Source organism: Protomyctophum parallelum, assembly GCF_964188405.1.
Source record: "Protomyctophum parallelum genome assembly, chromosome: 4".
NCBI classification, from domain to species: Eukaryota; Metazoa; Chordata; class Actinopteri; order Myctophiformes; family Myctophidae; genus Protomyctophum; species Protomyctophum parallelum.
This window is the reverse complement of record NC_139700.1, coordinates 46,208,846-46,228,875: the sequence shown is the minus strand read 5'-3', so window position 1 is coordinate 46,228,875 and position 20,030 is coordinate 46,208,846. Positions and strand designations below refer to the sequence as shown.

At 42.4% G+C, this 20,030-nt stretch overlaps 1 protein-coding gene and 1 long non-coding RNA gene across 2 annotated transcripts; both read left to right on the top strand.

Annotated features, from left to right (window-relative positions):
• Positions 1-439: 439 nt before the first annotated feature.
• Positions 440-3,323, top strand: LOC310857489. The gene is made up of 3 exons (XR_014569139.1): positions 440-545; positions 2,403-2,675; positions 2,923-3,323. It is a non-coding gene; the product is annotated as an uncharacterized lncRNA (long non-coding RNA).
• Positions 3,324-3,333: 10 nt separating this feature from the next.
• Positions 3,334-9,674, top strand: LOC310857221 (uncharacterized protein; the record flags this gene model as incomplete). The annotated part of the gene is made up of 5 exons (XM_083762831.1): positions 3,334-3,933; positions 5,023-5,106; positions 8,078-8,323; positions 8,697-8,891; positions 9,508-9,674. The coding sequence occupies exons 1-5, from the start codon at positions 3,573-3,575 to the stop codon at positions 9,672-9,674; spliced, it is 1,053 nt and encodes a 350-aa protein (XP_083618957.1). The 5' UTR covers positions 3,334-3,572.
• Between the last annotated feature and the right edge of the window lie 10,356 nt (positions 9,675-20,030).

The following is a 20,030-nucleotide window of genomic DNA, read 5'->3' as shown; positions in this document are numbered from 1 at the left end:
GGACTTGGATTTGGTTTTAAATTGTATAGACTTATTAAAAAATATATGTATATATTTTGAAATACATCTATTTTTTGAATGTAGGAAAAGAAAATTGGATTTTTACTCGAGCGAGCCTTGAGCCATAAAAATTGGTCTGTAGTGTGGAGTGGACCACAAATGGGTTCCCGCCCACTGTTTAGCTCATACATCATCAAAGATTAATCTGATGGGAAGTTGGGATTACATTACTGCTATTATTTGAATGCGGTTTTATTCCTTTGCTTTTCTTTTTTTCTCTATTGCTCTGTAGAGCAGTTTGAGCTGCATTTCATGCCATGAAAGGTGCTATACAAATAAAGTTTTATTATTATTTTAATATTTTTGTATTATTAGGCCTTACTGTCTGCAAATATTATTGTTATTCTTCAATCATTAAAGTCCTTCAATTGCTTCATTTCAGACCAGTGTGTGGAGTCCAGACTGCAGGTTGAAGATGAACTCTCCAGACTCACCCAGGGACATTTCTATTAAACAGGAGGAACCTGAAGACCATCCACACCTTGGTACATTTCATGTGCTCTCTTACCTTCACAATATCACATTTTACTAGGGGTGCACGATTATGAAATTATGACCGATATCCGATCTCCGGTTATTTTCAGGGTCATATCTGCCGATACCGATTCTGACCGATTCCGATATTATACAGAGGACCACAATGGAAACAAGACTGTAGGCCCTCCTAGGGGCTTATTGGCCCAAAGCCTGTTAATACAGTATTCAATCAATCAATAAATAGCCTATACTCTTTTCCTACTGTCTGTTTTCACAACTAAATGTAGAATGTAGAATGTTTTTACATTTTTTTGCTGGTGAAAACCGATTAAATAATCTGTATTATTTTGAGACCGATATGACATTTTTATGGCCGATATTTCCGATTATGCTACCGATTAATCGTGCATCTATACTATACTATATAATAACTTGGCAAAAATATCATGACAGTGATGATATCTCGATATGCACAGCCATCATTCAAATACGTAACCTGTATCTCTCTCAATGTTCCCTTTTAAAACTCATTCACCGCCAATCCATTTTTGAGGGGCGCTAGCTCCCCCTAGGCCCAGCTTTCCGGGTTTGTGTAAACACAAACATTGAAGATAAAAGTGAGGACGCATATTGTGATTGGCCACCAGGGCAGGGCAGGTTGTGGCCTCCTGGTGGCGTTATAATAGGCCAATGTGAAAAGGGTGCCATTTCGTCTTACGCCTTGGATGGCAATAGAGGTGCTTAAAGTGAATGGCACATCGAGTGGCAAATCGAGTGGCAAAGCAACATGCAAAGTGAGTTTAACATTGTTTAACGCTGTTTAATGCAATCAGATAGGACTTTTCTGTTTGGATGTATGGGCTGTCAAGGCCAGGAAGTAGTTTTTGCCACTCAGTTGGCCTTCCTGCATAACTTCCTGGTTTGATGATGATGTCACGCGCATACCCTCTATTATCAAACAAATTGTTTTGCAAAAATCCACCTTGAAAGATTTCACGTAAATTGCACACTGCGTTCTGTTTATATTTACGCTACATCATCTTATTCGTTTTTCTTTCCTCTTCTACTACTCCCCTTTATTCTTTTTTGTATTCCCGATTTTTGTAACCCATCATTTTTTACCCAGTGTCAATTATCTAATGTAATCCTGGGCGCTACACTCCCTCTGTCAACCTGGGGAGAACCTCATGCTTTCATGCATGAGGAGTCCAAGCCGCTTCTTTTCACCTGACAGGGGGGAGTTTTTCTGGTTGGACGTAGCGTGGAACACGTTATTCAAACCAGTTTCTTTCCCCTCCATCAAGCGCCCTGGCTGGCCAGGGGGAGGCAGTTTCTAAAATCTTGATAAAACGTTGATGTTTTAGGTTTTTTTCTTCTTAGTAGTTAACGCTTTTTGGGCGGGAACCCAAAATGGGAACCCAAAGCATTGTTATTACTTTAGCCATTGGAAAATAGCAGATCTACAAGCTCATAGCGTGGCACCGAGTGCCGCGCTACGAGCTTGTAGGTCTGCTATTTTTTTAAGCGTGAAAATGTGGTGCAAATCTTTGAATATAAATTCTTTCAGAGCGAACGTTTTTACTCAAATCATTGCTTCTAGGAGCGTCCCTGGAACAAGATATTTTCAGATGGGGGTCGGCGGCCAAATACAGATAATTCTGGGGGTCCTAGACATGAAATATTGAGAACCACTGATACAGAAACATAGGGTTTTTCAGAAAACTTTAGAAGACATTTTTTTTAATTTCGATGTCAGGTCTAAATTAGTTAATAACTCGTTTGGTACGTGGACCACGGAAGATAGAAAACTTGATTTACATTTTAGTAATCCAGTGTTGACTATAATGTTATTATTCTGCTCCTAGACATGCCGCACAAAGAGGAGGTTTCTCATGGACAGGAGAGGAGCCCCAGTCTGCTCCAGGAAGAACCAGCAGAGCCTCCACACATTAAAGATGAACAGGAGGAGCTACTTCAAAGACCAGAGGAGCCCGATGGATCAATGTTGACATTACAAGCAGTGAAAAGTGAAGATGATGATGAAGACACCTCTTCACACTGCTGTGAAGTTGAAGTCGAGCTTGAATCTGACACGGAAGTCACTGAAGGCAGTGTTGATTGTGAGGAGACCAGTGAAGGTCAGTCAGTGTTAAACACAGAGACAGGACTTGAAAACGGAGAACTGGCATAATGACTGAATTTGGTAATAAAAAGAGTAAGGTTAAAAAGGAAATATAAAATATTGACGAGGAAGCCATAGTGCTCCTAAACAACCGACTTGTTTGATGATGGAAGCTTTCAAGTTGTATTCTGTACTCACCAGTTTTTACCTGCCTCGCCCCTTCTCTCCTCTCTCTCTCTCTCTCTCTCTCTCTCCCCTCTCAGGAGTGAGGTCCCCGTCTTCCCAGACTCAGTTCTTCTCCTGTTCTGAGTGTCCATACTCCTTCACATCTCAGGTCTTCCTCCACAAACACATCAAGACGAGACACAACGACCTCTACTACCAAATGCTCAGTCATCAACAGTTTACCAAGATTTTAACTCGACCGGGCGGAGATAAACCTTTCCAGTGTAAACATTGTGACAAGAGTTTCAATTGGCCATATCAACTGAAGACACACCAGCGTATCCACACCGGAGAAAAACCTTTCCACTGTACACTGTGCGACAAGAGCTTCATTCAGTCGGCTCATCTGAAGTCTCACGAGCGTATCCACACTGGAGAGAAACCTTTCCACTGTACACTCTGTAGCAAGAGTTTCAGTGTGTCATCTCATCTGACGGCACACCAGCGCATTCACACCGGAGAAAAGCCTTTCCACTGTAAACTGTGCGACAGGAGTTTCAGTGAGTCGGGTTCCTTCAAGATACACCAGCGTCTCCACACCGGAGAAAGACCTTTCCATTGTAAACATTGTGACAAGAGTTTCAATCGGTCGTGTTACCTGAAGGCACACCAGCGTGTCCACACTGGAGAAAAACCGTTCCAGTGCAAACAGTGTAACAAGAGTTTCAGCCATTCATCTTGTCTGAGGATGCACCAGCGTGTCCACACTGGAGAAAAACCTTTCAGCTGTACACGGTGTAACAAGAGTTTCAGATGTCGAGCTCACCTGACGAGACACCAGCTTGTCCACATTGGAGAAAAACCATTCCACTGTACACTATGTGACAAGAGGTTCATTCAGTCACGTGACCTTAAGAGACACCAGCTTGTCCACACCGGAGAAAGACGTTGTGACAAGAGTTTCAGTGAGTCAGGCGCTCTGAAATACAACCAGAACATTAACACTGGAGAAAAAATGTTCCATTGTGCACAGTGTAAAGATAGTTTTAATGAGTCACGTCAACTGAAGAATCACCAGCGTATCCACACTGGAGGAAAAACGTACCATGGTAAGCATTGTGACAAGAGGTTCAATGAATCGTACAAGAACAACGTACACAGCACATAACCAGGTCTGAAACTTTATGTTTTAGCTCAAGTAAATGTGTGTGTGTGTGTGTGTGTGTGTGTGTGTGTGTGTGTGTGTGTGTGTGTGTGTGTGTGTGTGTGTGTGTGTGTGTGTGTGTGTGTGTGTGTGTGTGTTTTAGCTCAAAGTAAAACTGTGTGCGTGTGTTTAAACAGTAAAAATGTTGTGTAACTTGGAGAGTTGACCTGAAAGAAGAGGGGCATTTAAGTATAACTGTAAACCTGAACAGTGTTTTCCTGAAAAAAAGAAACTTAAAGGGTAAGACCACTTTTTTGAGGTTTGTGTTGTGTAGTTACTTTGCCATGATGCGACTCCAAATGTGGACAAGAAATAAAAAAATACTGCTCCAGTGATTAGAAATTGATAATTCAAAATATGCTCCTCATTGACTTACATTGTAGCTAAAACAGCTCTCAAAGTCACTCTTTTAGTACGTAAACAAACACAAACAAAGTTGATTCAGACAATATAGAGCATCACCCAAACTCATGTGGTTTTATTTTTTCATAAAAATGTTAGATTCCTGTTGATTTTACTATTTGAAGATCTGGAACTGAATCCACGGATCCAGTCCGGGTTTTCTTCCCAATAAAATGGACAAATCAACAGGAAGATAATATTTTTATGAAAAAATAAAACCACATGAGTTTGGGTGATGCTCTATATTGTCTGAATCAACATTGTTTGTGTTTGTTTACGTACTAAAAGAGTGACTTTGAGAGCTGTTTTAGCTACAATGTAAGTCAATGAGGAGCATATTTTGAATGATCAATTTCTAATCACTGGAGCAGTTATTTTTTATTTCTTGTCCACATTTGGAGTTGCATCATGGCAAAGTAACTACACAACACAAACCTCAAAAAAAGTGGTCTTACCCTTTAAGGGGTTGAAATATAATTGAAATAACTTACCCAGTTGACAAGTTATGAACACAATACGTTACTCCTCCCTTGTTGTCCGAGACGAGTTTCTCTTAATTATTCCTAAACTCTTTTTAATTGTTTTATTCCAGACTCTGTGGAGTCCAGACAGCAGGTGCAGATGAACTCTCCAGGTCCAGCCAGACAGGAGGAACCTGAAGACCAGACGGATCTCGGTACGTTTCATTGTCTCTCTCCTTCTTCCCCTTTTCTAGCTTTATGGTGTCTGTCACATCTGTTACTACAATTCTCCAAACTACACACCCCCACAATTCTGTGCGCACAACTGTGCGCCGTGCGGGTGGCCAAGTCATAGACCAGTGCCGTTTCCGCGTGTGCTTTGTGGCCGTGATACACTTAATTCACCTCTGCATTTTCAACCCAGCTTTGTGGGTCTTCTACTACTAGCCAATCACACCGGGGCTTTCCTAGAACTGCGACGGGATCCATAATACTCCGCCACCCCACCTTATACACGGACAGCGGACATGATATTCACAGAGAAACACCAACACAGAACAACAACAACACAACCTGCCCAGCATGGAAATAACATGGTCAGTGGCCAAAGATAAATCGCTGTTTGCCCTCGTTTTGTGTGTCTCACTCAGATCGCACTGCCAAAGTGCGTGCTCTCTGTCACTCAATGTGATTCGCACTCCCCCAAAACAATGGGTATTTATAGTATATACATCAAAACAAGCCGCCATTTTTTTTAAACAAGCCAAAAAAAACACAACCCACCAAGCCATCATCTTTTAACCCATTTTGGGGCGGGAACCCCTTTTGGTGTTTTAAACATTATGTTATAATTTAGCTATTGAAAAATAGTAGATCTACAAGCTACGAGCTTGTAGGTCTATATTTATTTCAGAAAACTGGAGGATTTAGAAGATTTTTTTTTAATTTCGAGGACAGGCCTAAATGGGTTAAAACAAGCCCAGAAAACCACAACCTATGACTCGGGGGGGGGGGGGGGGGGTAAACTCCAGGTGTTCAGTTTGTGAAACCTGAGAACAATAGGGCCATTGAACCAATCGACACCTCGACATACAATATCGAGCCTACATGTAAGGTAATCTCCACCCCCCAAAACACTCACACAAAAGTAAGCATTTGGTGATATCATTGTAACCATATAATGTCTTTAAAACATCTATCTGTTGGAATGAAAACCTCCGTCAACATTCAAATTGTGTTAACATGGGAAAAGACGGAAATCACAAAAACAATGATGTGGCCCAAAGCATTGTAACAAGTCACATAGTGGCAGTGAATCTGCAATAAATCAATGAAAGTGACTGCCACATATTATGTGGAAGCCTGCACATATTATGTGCATGGTTCTTAAATAAAAAATGACGCTTAATTTCAACAAGCTATTACCTTATATTCTTACATTGTCTAAAGGACTCAGAGATTGCCATTAAATGCATTATTGATTTTCAAAGTGATGTGTGATATTGTGAATTTGTCTACTATGACTGCACTTTTAGGTTATTGTTGGCTATGTTATTTGCATCACGGACAGAGGAAAGTAAAAAAAAAATTGACACTTCTGTTGTTGACAGCATAGTATAACGCTGACAAAGGCTATACGACGAAACGCGTACGTTGTGCTGTCTGCTCTGCAGCATACTGTGCGAATATAAAATAATAAAAGTGCCTTAAACCAAATGGCATGTCCGTGAGTGCTGGTAATCTCTCCTTAGAGAATTTCTTGTAGTGTTGCAGTATAATAAATGACCAAAACATTCATTATTATAGACATACATATATTTATAATGATAAATGCAGTGAATCATTTTATCTCGATTATATGGCCACATTATTGGGCTTGTTTGGGCTTTTTTTCCGAGGGGAGATGGGGTGGCTTATTTCTCTCTCGAGACGAGAGTTGGCATATAGGCTACAAAATGGCGTCCTTGAAATTACAAACACTAGACTTCTAAATCTATGCTATTGACTCTAGGCTATAGAGCGTCGCAGTCCCTCCCCCTTTCAGAACAACGCGTGGCCCGGGAAATAAATCCCAATGCATTTGTCCCATAGGCAAAGTATTTATTTAAAGACGGTTATGCCGCGGACAAAGCCAACTTGGATCGTGACAAATCATGACAATGAACACAATCTTTTGGGCCGATCAAATAATTTATAAGAAGAAAAACAAAACAAATAGTGTTGTCTCCTGCCTTTATTTTCTTCTTTCTAATGATTTGATCGGCCCAAAATATTATGTTCATTGTCATGATTTGTCACGATCCGAGTTGGCTTTGTCCGCGGCGTAACCGTCTTTATATAAATACTTTAAGAAATGCCTATGAGGAAAATGAACGGCGATTTCTTCTCTGGAGGGGGCGGGACTGCGCCGCTCTATAGACTCTCTATACACTCTATTGGCTCTGTGGCGGTGATGGCAGAGAAGAGGACTCTGGCAAAGACACTAGCCATCCTGGACCATGTCAGTCACCCACTGCACACAGCACTTTATTCTCAGAAGAGCAGATTCAGTAACAGGTTTTTATCCCAGACATGCAGACAGTAGTATGATAGTATTTTGTGAAAATGGTGTGTTGTTTCAAGTTTCAATAGTGCAGCTGACTGAAAGGTGTCAATGGGTGAGGGGGTGATTATACAGGTGTGGTTAGGGATTGAATAAATTACCATTTGTTAACACCCATTAACAGGCCCTGAATGTGTGAAATCTTTCTAACCAGTTTTCAGTGCTTTGACAATAATGGTTAGGCAAGATTCAAGTGACCATAATCCTTATCTTCTTCAAATAACTTCCAATTTCAATAAACAACACATCATTTGAAAGCTTACATTCTGTATTTTAATAATCTGACTGTCAAACTAAAAATGACCAATGTTGACATGTGGCCGAAAGCATTTTAACTAGTCACATATTATGTTACGAGAAATGAACACTGTGTCATTGAATAAAAATCTGTCACGTGATGTATTTATATTATTTAGCCACATGACGTCTCACTTTGTCACGCCAGTCCAGTAAACAAACACTAAAAGTCCATAGACTTGGCTGCCATATGATGTAATTTGAAAAGCCAGTTCCCCTCACAAATATATTCACATTTTAGGAATCTAGTGTTTACTTAAATGTTTTCTTTTTTTTTCTGCTCCTAGACATCCTGCACATAGTTGTGTGCAAAGAGGAGGTTTCCCCTAAACAGCAGAGGAGCCCCGATCTGCTCCAGGAGGAACCGGAGCCTCTACACATTAAAGAGGAACAGCGGGAGCTACTTCAAAGACCATTACTAGCAGTGAAAAGTGAGGTTGACGATGAAGACATCTCTTCACACTGCTCTGCAGTTGAGGTCGAGCTTCAATCTGACACTGAAGACAGTGATGATTGGGAGGAGACCAGCGGAGGTCAGTCGGTGTATACGGGGACATGTGGGGAAAGTTGGAAGTTGAAATAATGGCTAAATTGGGGAATATGGATGAAAGAATAAATACATAATTAAACAAGGCAGTTGTAATGCTCCTAAACAACGATGATGGAAGCTTTTGATATTTTGGGATTTTGCCTTCATTGATAGATCACAGTAGACTAAATGGGGAGAAAGAGAATGGGAGTGACAGGCAGCAAAGGTTGGGAGTCTAACCCGCAACACGCTATGCTATCTGTCCGGGCAGAAGAAAGCTTTTAAGTTGTATCATACGCACCATTTTAACCTGCTTCTCTCCCCTTCTCTCCCCCTCTCTGTCCTGCTCTCTCTCTTACCTCGAACTACTCTCTCAGAAGTGAGGTCTCAGTCTCCCCAGACTCAGTTCTTCTCTTGTTCTGAGTGTCCATACTCCTTCACATCTCAGATCTTTCTCTATAAACACATGAAGAGGAAACACAACGACTTCTACCGCCAAATGCTGAGCAATGGACAGATCACCTCATCGGCCTGTCAGAAAGTCACCAGCTCCGGAGAAAAAACTTTCCACTGTACACAGTGTAACAAGAGTTTCAGATGTCCAGCTCACCTGACGAGACACCAGCTTGTCCACACCGGAGAAAAACCTTTCCAGTGTACACTATGTGACAAGAGTTTCATTGTCTCGGGTGACCTGAAGAGACACCAGCGTGTCCACACTGGGGAAAAACCTTTCCACTGTCAACTGTGTAGCAAGAGTTTCACTGAATCCGATAAGCTGAAGATACACCTGCGTATTCACACTGGAGAGAAACCTTTCCACTGTACACTTTGTGACAAGAGTTTCATTAAGTCATCTGACCTGAACAGACACCAGCGTGTCCACACTGGAGAAAAACCTTTCCACTGTAAACATTGTGACAAGAATTTCAGTCAGTCATGTAACCTGAACAAGCACCAGCGTGTCCACATGGGAGAAAACTCTTCTTCACATAGTTAATAGTTAACAGTGTTAATTGGCGGGCATCTATGCGACCACAAATTGCCTGTATTCGGGGGAGGGAAGCCGGGTGATATGGTGCATCAAAAAACGACAGTATGTTCAAAACTCTGCCGCCCGCCTGCTCACCAGAACCCGATCCAGGGACCACATCACACCTGTCCTCCGTGAACTGCAATGGCTCCCAGTCAAATTCAGAATTGACTTTAAAATACTCACCATCACATACAAAGCCCTCAACAACCAGGCCCCCCTCTACCTCTCTGAACTCATCCAACGCCATGTCCCCACCCGCTCCCTCAGGTCAAGCACTGCCAACCAACTGGAACCCCACAAGTCTAACAAGAGAACTTGAGGTGACTTCGCAGTGGCCGCCCCCCTCATTGTGGAACTCACTCCCAGCCCACATTTGAAAGCGTGAATTCCGTTTGTGTCCAAGCATAGGCATGGTGACACCCCGCCTGCCTGTGATTGGCCTACCGACACTGCCTGCCTTGACTGTCCTCCAAAGTGGATATGCTGGATAGTCTGATGCGAGGTTACTCCGTGGTGGGAAATGATAAAAGTAGTATGGTATGATACAAGAGAACGCTAACTTGTAAGTTTTATTTCTGTAGAAGAGGCAAACTAATATTGTTTATGCCGTTTGCTTTGATTGAATAATTGATTGAACATGCACGCCATAATATGATTTGATTTGGGTGTGTTTGTGTTGATTGTGTAAACTTGAAACATTATTGTACTATAAAAATATGGCAAAAGCTTGCTCTGGTGCACTGGCCTAAAAGTGGGTCCTTAAAAACTGCTTCAACTTCTAAAATGTATGTAGTATGTGTGTATGTATTTTAAAAGGGGGGCTTTTTTGTAAAAATCCCTGCCCGCAATATCTTCATATATTTAAAAAATAAGTCCAAAATAGGGTTACCAGTGAAGGGCAACCTGCCTATTCACTGGGGACTATACAAGGCAGAGGCGTCCACCCCCCTGAGTCCAAGTTATACTAGACCGCATACCTAAACCATGGTCCGAAACTATCCTCTAAAACCCAATGGTAAAATTGATATAAAAAAATTACATTAACAAAACAACCTAAAACCATAAAAGAGTAAGGCCTGGATACCATTTATTATTTTGCAGATAAATGAACAGAAAAGGGATAGAGATCAAGTATGTATGTATGTATGTATGTATTTATTATTATTATTATTATTATGTAAACCTACAGGCTGGGGCAGAACCTGTCAGCTCCTCACTCACTCACTGGCAGGTATGAGTCAGGGTTGCCAAGTAGGCTTGTTTCCCGCCAATGTTGGCTTTTCTTTTCCCAGAGTTGCAGTTTATTTTCCAGATTAGCGGGTTGCGGTTTTTTGGGCTTGTTTAAAAAAAATCAGTGGCTTGTTTTGAATATCAAACAAGCCAACATTTCTAGAAAGCTTGTTTTTGGAGGTGGGTTGGCTTATTTCTCTCATGAGAGTTGGCAACACTGGTATGAGCCAGTATGATACAGCAGAGGTTCCCAACCACTGGTACTAGTATCATCAGTTGTGCTGATTAGTGATTAGACGGCAGCATTATCTGGCTTAGGGAAGGAACAAAAAGGCAGTTCTTATGGTGGTACTTGGAGAGCCAAATATTTTCTACAATTAAATTCAAAGGAGCTTTATTGGCATAAGCAAACATACGTTTACATTGCCAAAGCAAGGGTCAAAATACAATAAAACAGTTGAAAATGGGGAAAGTATATACAGCTGGAGGGGGTACAGCATTTTGTAAACGGCTATGTCACATTGCATCGTTATATACATGGGTATTAAGTTGAAACAAAGCAGATTTGTTTGTCACTTTGGGACAAATGGTAGCATTTTTGTCAAGACCATTTAAATGGTATACAAAAAAGCTGCTCTGTTTACATGTGATAGAGTTACAGTAAGAGTTCAAATGGAGAAAGAATATAAAGAAACAGAACAAGATTAAAAAATAAAGTAGGGGAAATGTGTCTCTAAACTAAGTGATGGCTATTATGATCCTTTGACAGTCCCAGTCACATTAACAGCAAGTAAAAAAACATGTCAGCATCCTATTGCACCATTTTGTATGCATATTCATGAATATAATTGTGGACATGTCTTTACATTCTGAGAAATGTTGGACTGATGCTCATGTTTATATCGACACTGATGCTCATTATTACCAACAATGGGGGCAGTGTCTGGAGCAGGGTTTGCCTGCGGTAGGTTCCCAAAAGCATGATTTCTGATATCAATCAGATTTTTCCCCCACAAAATGCAACTAAATCGAACCCCCCACCATATGACTCCTTCGTCACAAACTGTGCAATTGAACACTCATCCCCCTGTATGAGTCCCCCTGTGTGTGTGTGTGTGTGTGTGTGTGTGTGTTCTTTTAGACCACACTTTCCTTTAGACTTCATCCGTTGCCACAAACTGTAGGCCTACTTGTAAAGGGCTTTGTGCCTGTATGTGACATTGTGTGCCTCTTCTTAGCTCCCTTTCGGTCAGCTTGTATATTCATATTTTCATGTTTCCATTTTCACTGCTTTTGTTGTTCATCTTTAACCTCTGGAGGCCCCTGGTTTCCGGCCGGACCAGACTGGTCTGTTTATCTCCTCTTTTTCAGGAGAAACTATTCTTAACACAAAGGGAGGTGCAGAGTATCTAGGCAAAATGTGTGTTTTCATTCCGTTTTTCTGGCTGCCATTACAGTCTCTGAAAGCTTGAAGAAAAAATCACTCCCTCATACCAATACCATGTAGGCCTACAACATAATCATCAATGCAACCTAGTAAAATAGATAAATGGGGGGAAAAAGTTAAAAATGTAAATATTTTGGGTTATTATAAACTGTGCACAAAACTGCATTATCATGTCATCAATGAGATGGTCAGTGTTACATAGTGGACACATTTTGAACTGAATTAACTTCAGTGCTCCCGTTTTTTTTATATCTTTAATTGTCTAAACATGCATATTAAACCACGACAGCCTGTTTTGGGGGTCGAATGATGTGACCCTCCCCCCGTCTCCACATTCCTGTGAGTTCACACTTCAGGCCCGTCTAGTGAAGGCATCAATGACCTACATTTGCATCCGTTTGACTCCTTTTCTAAAGACAGCTAATCCACCATGCAGGTGCAGGGTTAGTGACAGATTCCAACAGAACCACACAATTTAGCCTGCAGAAATCTTGAAGAGAAGCAATTGTTTTCTTTACCTCAACATCCTTAATTAATACTGAACTGTGAAATGGCTTCTACGGTTTTTAACTATTTGAATGGAAAGTGCAATGCGAAATAAGGCCTACATTTGTTAGATTTCCTACAGGGTTGAAGTGTTTGAACATAATGTGACGCTATATTAACATTATGCTGGGGACCCCCTGCAACCCCCGGCCCCCTTGAGGACCTTGGACCCCTGACCTCACTTTGAGAACCACTGCCAATGAAGTCGGTATTGTTCAAAGTTAGTCATCATCATCATTTTTCGACCGCGGTCGAGATCATGGATTTCACAATGCCACACCAGACTTTCCGGTCCTTCATTGCCATCCCCAGTTCCTGCGTATTACTGATGCATTGCATTGCGATGACATCAGGGAACGACAGTTTTCTACCTCTGGTCTGTTTTGAGGTAGGACTCCAGAGAAGAATAGATATGATAACCTCATTGTCAGCTCTGTAGCAGTGGCCGGCAAACTGTGTTCTTCTGGATCGGACTATAGTGAAGAGACATGGGGAAGGTTGCCGACCCGTATATTAGATTAGTCGATGGGTGGCTCTTCCAAGACAGATGTTGCGCTCTCATTAGAAGGCGTGTGTAAGTGCCATCCAACCATCAAAGTTAAAACAAAAACACAAACTGTGTTCTTCTGGATCGGACTAGTGAAGAGACACGGGGAAGGTTGCCGTATATTAGATCAGTCGATGGGTGGCTCTTCCAAGACAGATGTTGCGCTCTCATTAGAAGGCGTGTGTAAGTGCCATCCAACCATCAAAGTTAAAACACATAGGCCTATGCTGTTTTAATAAATGTCCTCAATGTATTGTTCATTACTGGTTAGAATGCACAGTGCTGATTGTTATTTAACCATTGACCATTCCGTTATTATCAAGGCTGCATGGGAGGAGTGTGGTGCAAGGAAGTGACATGTTTTTTTTATATAAAGTTTTAATAGAAACAAAGTAATAAAATAAGATGCACTAGATACATTGATAGAATGAAGTCGATGAAGATACAGTTGAGAAAGCTAAGGATAATTGAGAAATCAGCAGCTAAGATTACAGCCACTGTAAAATAGCAAATATAGTTTAGTTTGTATTCTTCCTCCCACAAGAAGACATGTTAGCTGTTATTCTCCTTACCTAATAAACATATTGGGAGTGCAAGGAACTGTGTGCGGACATCCTACTTTATCTGTATATTTTTGTTCAGCACCGGTCAACTTTTTCTGAGATCTGCGTGCTTCCCTTTTGGATTCTATCTCAGCTGTTATGTTAGCCACATGTTATTACGTTTTTACGTTTTCATACATTATTTATCTTAAAAGGCAATATGGTGAATATTATAGTAACATCACTTTGCATTGTTATGAACCGAGGGAAGGGGAACCTGCAGAATGTGAATGTTGTAGGCTAGTTGAACTACTTCTATCATTGAATTTTGTTATGTAAACTAAATGCAACAGACTATAACAAACTTGAACCAATTACTTAAACTGGAAAACAAGTTTTAAATGAATTAAACAAGTTGAGCATATTTTAAAGAATGTAACATCAATGCACTACATTTTGTTTTCCTTTGTAGGCCTATGAACAGTTTGTACATGATTTGACTAGGGGGGGGGGGGGGGGGTGTTGACCTTCAGTTTCAGTGTCCCACTCCAGTCTCCCACCCATATAGGTCCCACCCCCCACTTATGTATATTGTTGCTGTGTCCCACCCAGAGGTCCCACCCCCCACTCTGATTGGGCCACCATACACCCTCTGTGAGTATTTAGCAGGACTAGTCTGTCTTGTGTGGTGTCACAATAATCTGTGTTGTTAAGAATCGAGCTCTCTCTCTCTCTTCTGGACTTCTGGACTGGATCAGGTGTGTAGTGTGCTTTCATAAATGTTGTGTGAAGTGTGTTTTACACTTAAGTCCCAATAGCCTGCACATAATGCTGCTATGGTCATGCAAATTATGTTTAACCTCAGGATATGCTGACTGTAGATATATTTTGTTTATTTTTCTCCTTGTTCGCCCTGTCCTATCTTGTTTTCTGAAATCATCAGTACACTTTCTTTCAAAAAAGTGTATGCTACAGAAAGTGTTAAATTCGGTTTTTATGTGGCCAAACACCAACCAGTTAATACCTGTTTTTCACCTTTGCACTACCCACCTGAACTGAAGCCTCGCCCACAGCTGCAGTGTGTTGTATGTCTGATAATGGGGGAGGGCCGGGTAACCGTTATAGGGTTATAAATAATGCCTCACAAACGGTGTATCTTCGATTGGGCCTTTTGGCTCAAAGGCTTTCAGGATGAAACAAAATATATATTTTTTTGAAACCATATATAGGCTATATATTTGAATATTCTAACTACACCTGCGGGTCTATTATACTCGAATAGACCATACTCTAATACTTAGAGTAATATGTTAACTCTATACAAACGCATACAAAACAGAAAAAGTACAAAAATCTTTAAACCTGTGGGGTGTAATACATTTGATTTGATTCTCATGCTGAACTACTTAAACCATTATACTTATGATCTCTGCTGTTTTCTCTACTAGAACTGCTGTAAAGTTGAAACACTGCACCGGGGAACATTCCAGAGGAGGAAGTGCTACTAGCTCACAAAATGGCTTCATGGAAAAGACAAGAAAAGGAGCTCACCTGTCCCATGTGCTGTGACATCTTCAAACATCCCGTTATCCTGTCATGTAGCCACAGCTTCTGCAAAGCCTGCCTGAAGCAACGGTGCGCAGGAGGAAACCCAACATGTCCTGTTTGCAAATCGAACACCTCCCAGGATGAACCTACTACCAACTTGGCGTTGAAGAACCTGTGTGAGAACTTCTTAGAGGAGAGAAGTCACGGCTCTCTGTCAACAAGGTCTGAGATTTTCTGCACTCTGCACGGCGAGAAACTCAGCCTACTCTGTCTGGACGATGAACAGTTGGCGTGCCGTGTGTGCCAGCATTCAGAAAAACATGACGGGCACGAGTTCAAAACCATCAACAAAGCTGCAACATGTTACAAAGAGAATCTTCAGAAATCATTGAATTCCGCACAGGAGAAACTGGAGGATATTAATACAGTTGTAACTAATTAGATCATAAGAAATGGTTCTATTGCTGATTTTATTTCCCCATTTAGAGTTTTTCTTGAAAACCATTTTGAACTGCATTTTGCATTTTAAATAAATGTGGTGTTTTTTTTACCCCAAGGGAGACTTTCTTTGGTATTAAAGCATCTTGTATTGAACTATAATTTCCTGTGCTTTTTTTCCCTGCAAACTGTTAAAGTATTCAATCAATTTCCAACATGACATCCTTTGTTTACATCCACATTGAGAAAAAAAAAAAATGCACATAATGTAGGAGGCATTGTCATACTCCTACGGGCTGGGGTAACACCTGTCAGAGGGCAATGTTGAACAGGATGTCCTCCCGGTCGGGGTTCCTCACTGGCAGGTGAGCCAGTAGGGTACAACAGCAGTGCCAAACAGTGGTAGGAATTAATTGGCATAGGCCTACTGACTAAATTAATAGTATTGGTGTACTCTCGGATATCTGGTTATGGTTTATGTTGTGCTTTGCCCTGTGGTAAGTCCTGTTCTCTTTTGTTCCAATTGGTCTTGGGGAGCAGACCCTGATGATGATGATAATCAGTCTTAAGTGGCTGGTATATGGGCTCGGTGCCAACGCCCTATAAAAGCCTGCCTCCCTAGTTCTGCTCTTTTCACTTGCCTCATGCACCTCTCCTACTATGCAGGGCACCCTTAAACATGTTGGTTAATACGTGCCACACGCACCCACACACACTTCACTCATGCATACACACATACTACACAGTACACTACTGACTACTGATTTCCACACATCTGTTTATGATTAAATCCCTTGATTCCCTATTTTTGCTTAATTAATAAAATCAATGTATTTTTGGTAACCAATTTCAAAGTTAAAACCACATACACGGGCACGGTGGCACAGTCGTTAGTGCTGTCGCCTCACATCTAGAAGGTCCTGGGTTTGATTCCCACTCGGGACGCTGTGGGTGCTGGCGGCGTGTCCTCTCCGAGGCGAAAGGGCCTTTCTGTGTGGAGTAAAGTTTGCATGTTCTCCCCGTGCCCCCTAGGGTAGGTACCCTCACAAAAACATGCAGTAATCCTGGTCTCTAAATTGCCTCCCCCTGGCCAGCCGGGGCGCCTGATGTAGGGGAAAGGAACTGGTTGGAATAACGTGTCCCTTCCACGCGCTACGTCCAACCAGGGAAACTCCCCCCTGTCAGGTGTAAAGGAGCAACCTGGACACTCATGCATGAAGGAAGCATGAGTTCAAGTCCGTTGCTCTCCCCATGTCCCCCATATATGGGGACTAGGTTGGCGGAGGGTGTGTAGAGCCCAGGAATCTGAGTAGGCAGACATTTGAGTATCAGTGGATCAAGACTAGTTGTACATCGCCGAGTTCTGCATGTAGAACTCAGTTTGTGTAGGCAAATCTTGTCAAATGGCTGATGTACAAGATCACAATGGGAATTATTTCCTGTTTGACCAATGACATGCTCCAAAATATGGATTCTGTGGTGAAGGTGTGCCCCCAGGTACCCAATACATCGGCTTCACAGATTGCCCAAGCTTTGCGTGATGTTTGCGCCACTGCATCGATAAAAGTGGGAACGTACACAACATAAAGTGAACACTCCAGTGAATAAAACGTCTTTGCATGCCCACCAGTGCCGTCTGTGTGAGATGCTGAGCTGGACTATTCACCTGCCAGGCGGACCACAGAAACACTACCACGCTGCTGTAGCAGTGGGTCACAAGCTGTACTCGTTTGGAGGGGATTTCTGCGAGGGGAGCGTTGTGGACGACATGGTGGTCATCGATGTGTACGTCTTCAACACAGTGTCACTGCGCTGGAACAAGTTGCCCGCAGTGACCGAAAGGGGAAAACATCCCCTGGAGGTGCCTTCCATGTGCTGGGGCCACACAGCGGTGCTGATAGAAGATGTTGTCTACATATGGGGCGGTTTGACCACTTGTCAATTGAAGTGCTTCAATGTGCTTTACGCATTTGATGTCGACACCTGCAGATGGTTCAAGCCAGCCGTTTATGGGACTGTTCCAGAGGCGCGGTGGGGCCACTCGGCCTGTGTCTCGGGAAAGGTCATGTATGTCTTTGGAGGATGCAACCAACAGATTAGATGCACTGATGTCATGTATACGTTGGACACCGCCACAATGGTCTGGACTTTAATCTGCTCCGGAGGCACGCTGCCACCTGCTTCATTATGTCACTCTGCAACCATCATCGGGAAAAATATGTTTGTATTTGGGGGCAAAGGGTACCAGTGGGATCAGTACCGCAACGACATCAGAGTGTTTGACACAGAGACCAACGTCTGGCTGAGCACTCCTTCTGCACGGCTGCGTCCAGATGGACGCATGCGTCATACAGCCTTTGCCTACAATGGAGAGCTTTACATCTATGGTGGCGATAACAATCGTCAGACCTTCAGTGATCTGTGGAAATTCAACCCAGAGACTGTCTCCTTTCACAAGGTGGAGCCCAATGGGAAAGGCCCGTCTTCAAGGATGTCTAGGACTTGCTGTTGCAAGGTCGGAGATAGTATCATCATCTTTGGAGGAAATGGGACATACCTGGCATGTACAGGCCATCATCTGTATATCTTAGACTTAAGTCCTAGTCTGAAGACGTTATGCAAACTGGCAGTTATTCGATGCGGTTTGGAGTATTCAGGACTCCCACAGGGCATCAGGTGGGAACTGGCAGCCATGACTACCAACACGTCCATGACGTATGAGGACGTGTCAGCCCAGTCCGAAAGAATTTCATTATGAAAATAATAATAATGAAACACGCACGCACGCATGCATGCAGCATTATTTTTTCTTCCTATATGTACCCCAGTAGCTGAGCATTACTACTCATTTTCAGCAACGCCCTGCACATGGAAAAACACACCTGGGAGCTGACCAGTACAACCACAGTCTTATACTGTTGGCCACTAAGCAGCCACTGGAGCAGTTGGGGGTTCAGTGCCTTGCTCAAGGGCACATCAGCGGTGTTGGGTGATCCCAGATTTTTCCTGCCCGTCCAGGGAATCAACCGGCAACCTTTCGACAACAATGGGCTCCTCTAACCCTTAGGACAGACAGACAGACAGACAGACATCTTTGTTGCTTTTTTTATTTCTTTCTTTGGCGGACATTTAACCTAATTTCTCCTTTCATTGTCAATGGCAAATATGAGACGTGTGTCGACAAAAGCCTACTCCTGTTACAGAAGAAATGTAGCAAATTCTTGCTTCAGGTATGCCTGCGGTAAAGCCGCTCAGTCCCATGGCCATGATTCACACCTGTGCCCCGTCGGCCACCGGCCTACTTGGGAACGATGCAAGTGTCCCATATGGAGATCTGATCTGCCTGTCTGCCTGTGTCTGAAGAGTGCAAACTGACTGTGAAAAGTGGACTGGTTAAGTAATCAAATGGCAGGTGTGGGGTTGCCATGGCAATCAATTGTATGAGTGAGGCTGGGAATTGGTTAGGTGAGGGGTCTTAATTCCTAATTCTTATCCCTAAACTAACTTTACCCTTTTCTACTATTTTGAAAAACATTTTTGAATAGTTAAAAAAGCCAATTAAATTGGCACATTGCGAGCTCGTAGATAAGCTAGCATGACCCAGACCTCAGAAACTACATCTCCCAGAGTGCAGCAGCAAGATGCCTGTTCGTTACCTGTTTAGGAGCACCTTAAAAGGAATTATCTTAAACAAAACACCAGATGCAAACAGAAAACACTGGTTTGTTGTTTGCAAGAGGCTATAACCTCTTTGCATATATGACAGAATGACTACAAAGTCAACATTCAGGCTGTTTTGCAGCTTTGATCTGAGTTATAGGGCGCATTCGGAAATACTGTCACGGTCCGTGACATGTTATGTTTTCTTGTGTACCTTTTATTTTGTAGTATTGTTTTGTGCCATCCTGTCTTCCCCTGTAGTTCTGTACCTGCCTTGTCTAACCTGTATTGTGATTAGTCTTTGTTTTCCACCTGTGTCCTCTTAGTCCCTGTCTTGATTTTGAGTTTTATTCACCTGTGTCTAGTTATATGTCTATAAGTATGCCCTTGTGTTTTCAGTTCTTTGTTGGTTCGTAAATTGTTGTCAGTGTATTCTAGCTCCTCGTGGTTCCTTGTATTTTCCTAGTCCCAGTGTTATTTCTTGCTCCTAGTTATCCCTAGTTTCCTCGTGTTTCCTGTGTTTGTTCCTGTCCCTCTGGTTTTTGGTTGCCACCACCGTGCACTCGACCTGCCTTGTGTCTGCCTCATCCTCTGCATTTGTCCTGCGCTTGGGTCCTACACACCTCTGACTCTGATCATGACAAATACCGCACCGGAGCACACTCGCCTATTAGTTTGCATTGCACAGTGCGCTCAGTGGGCTATTTCCGAACGCGG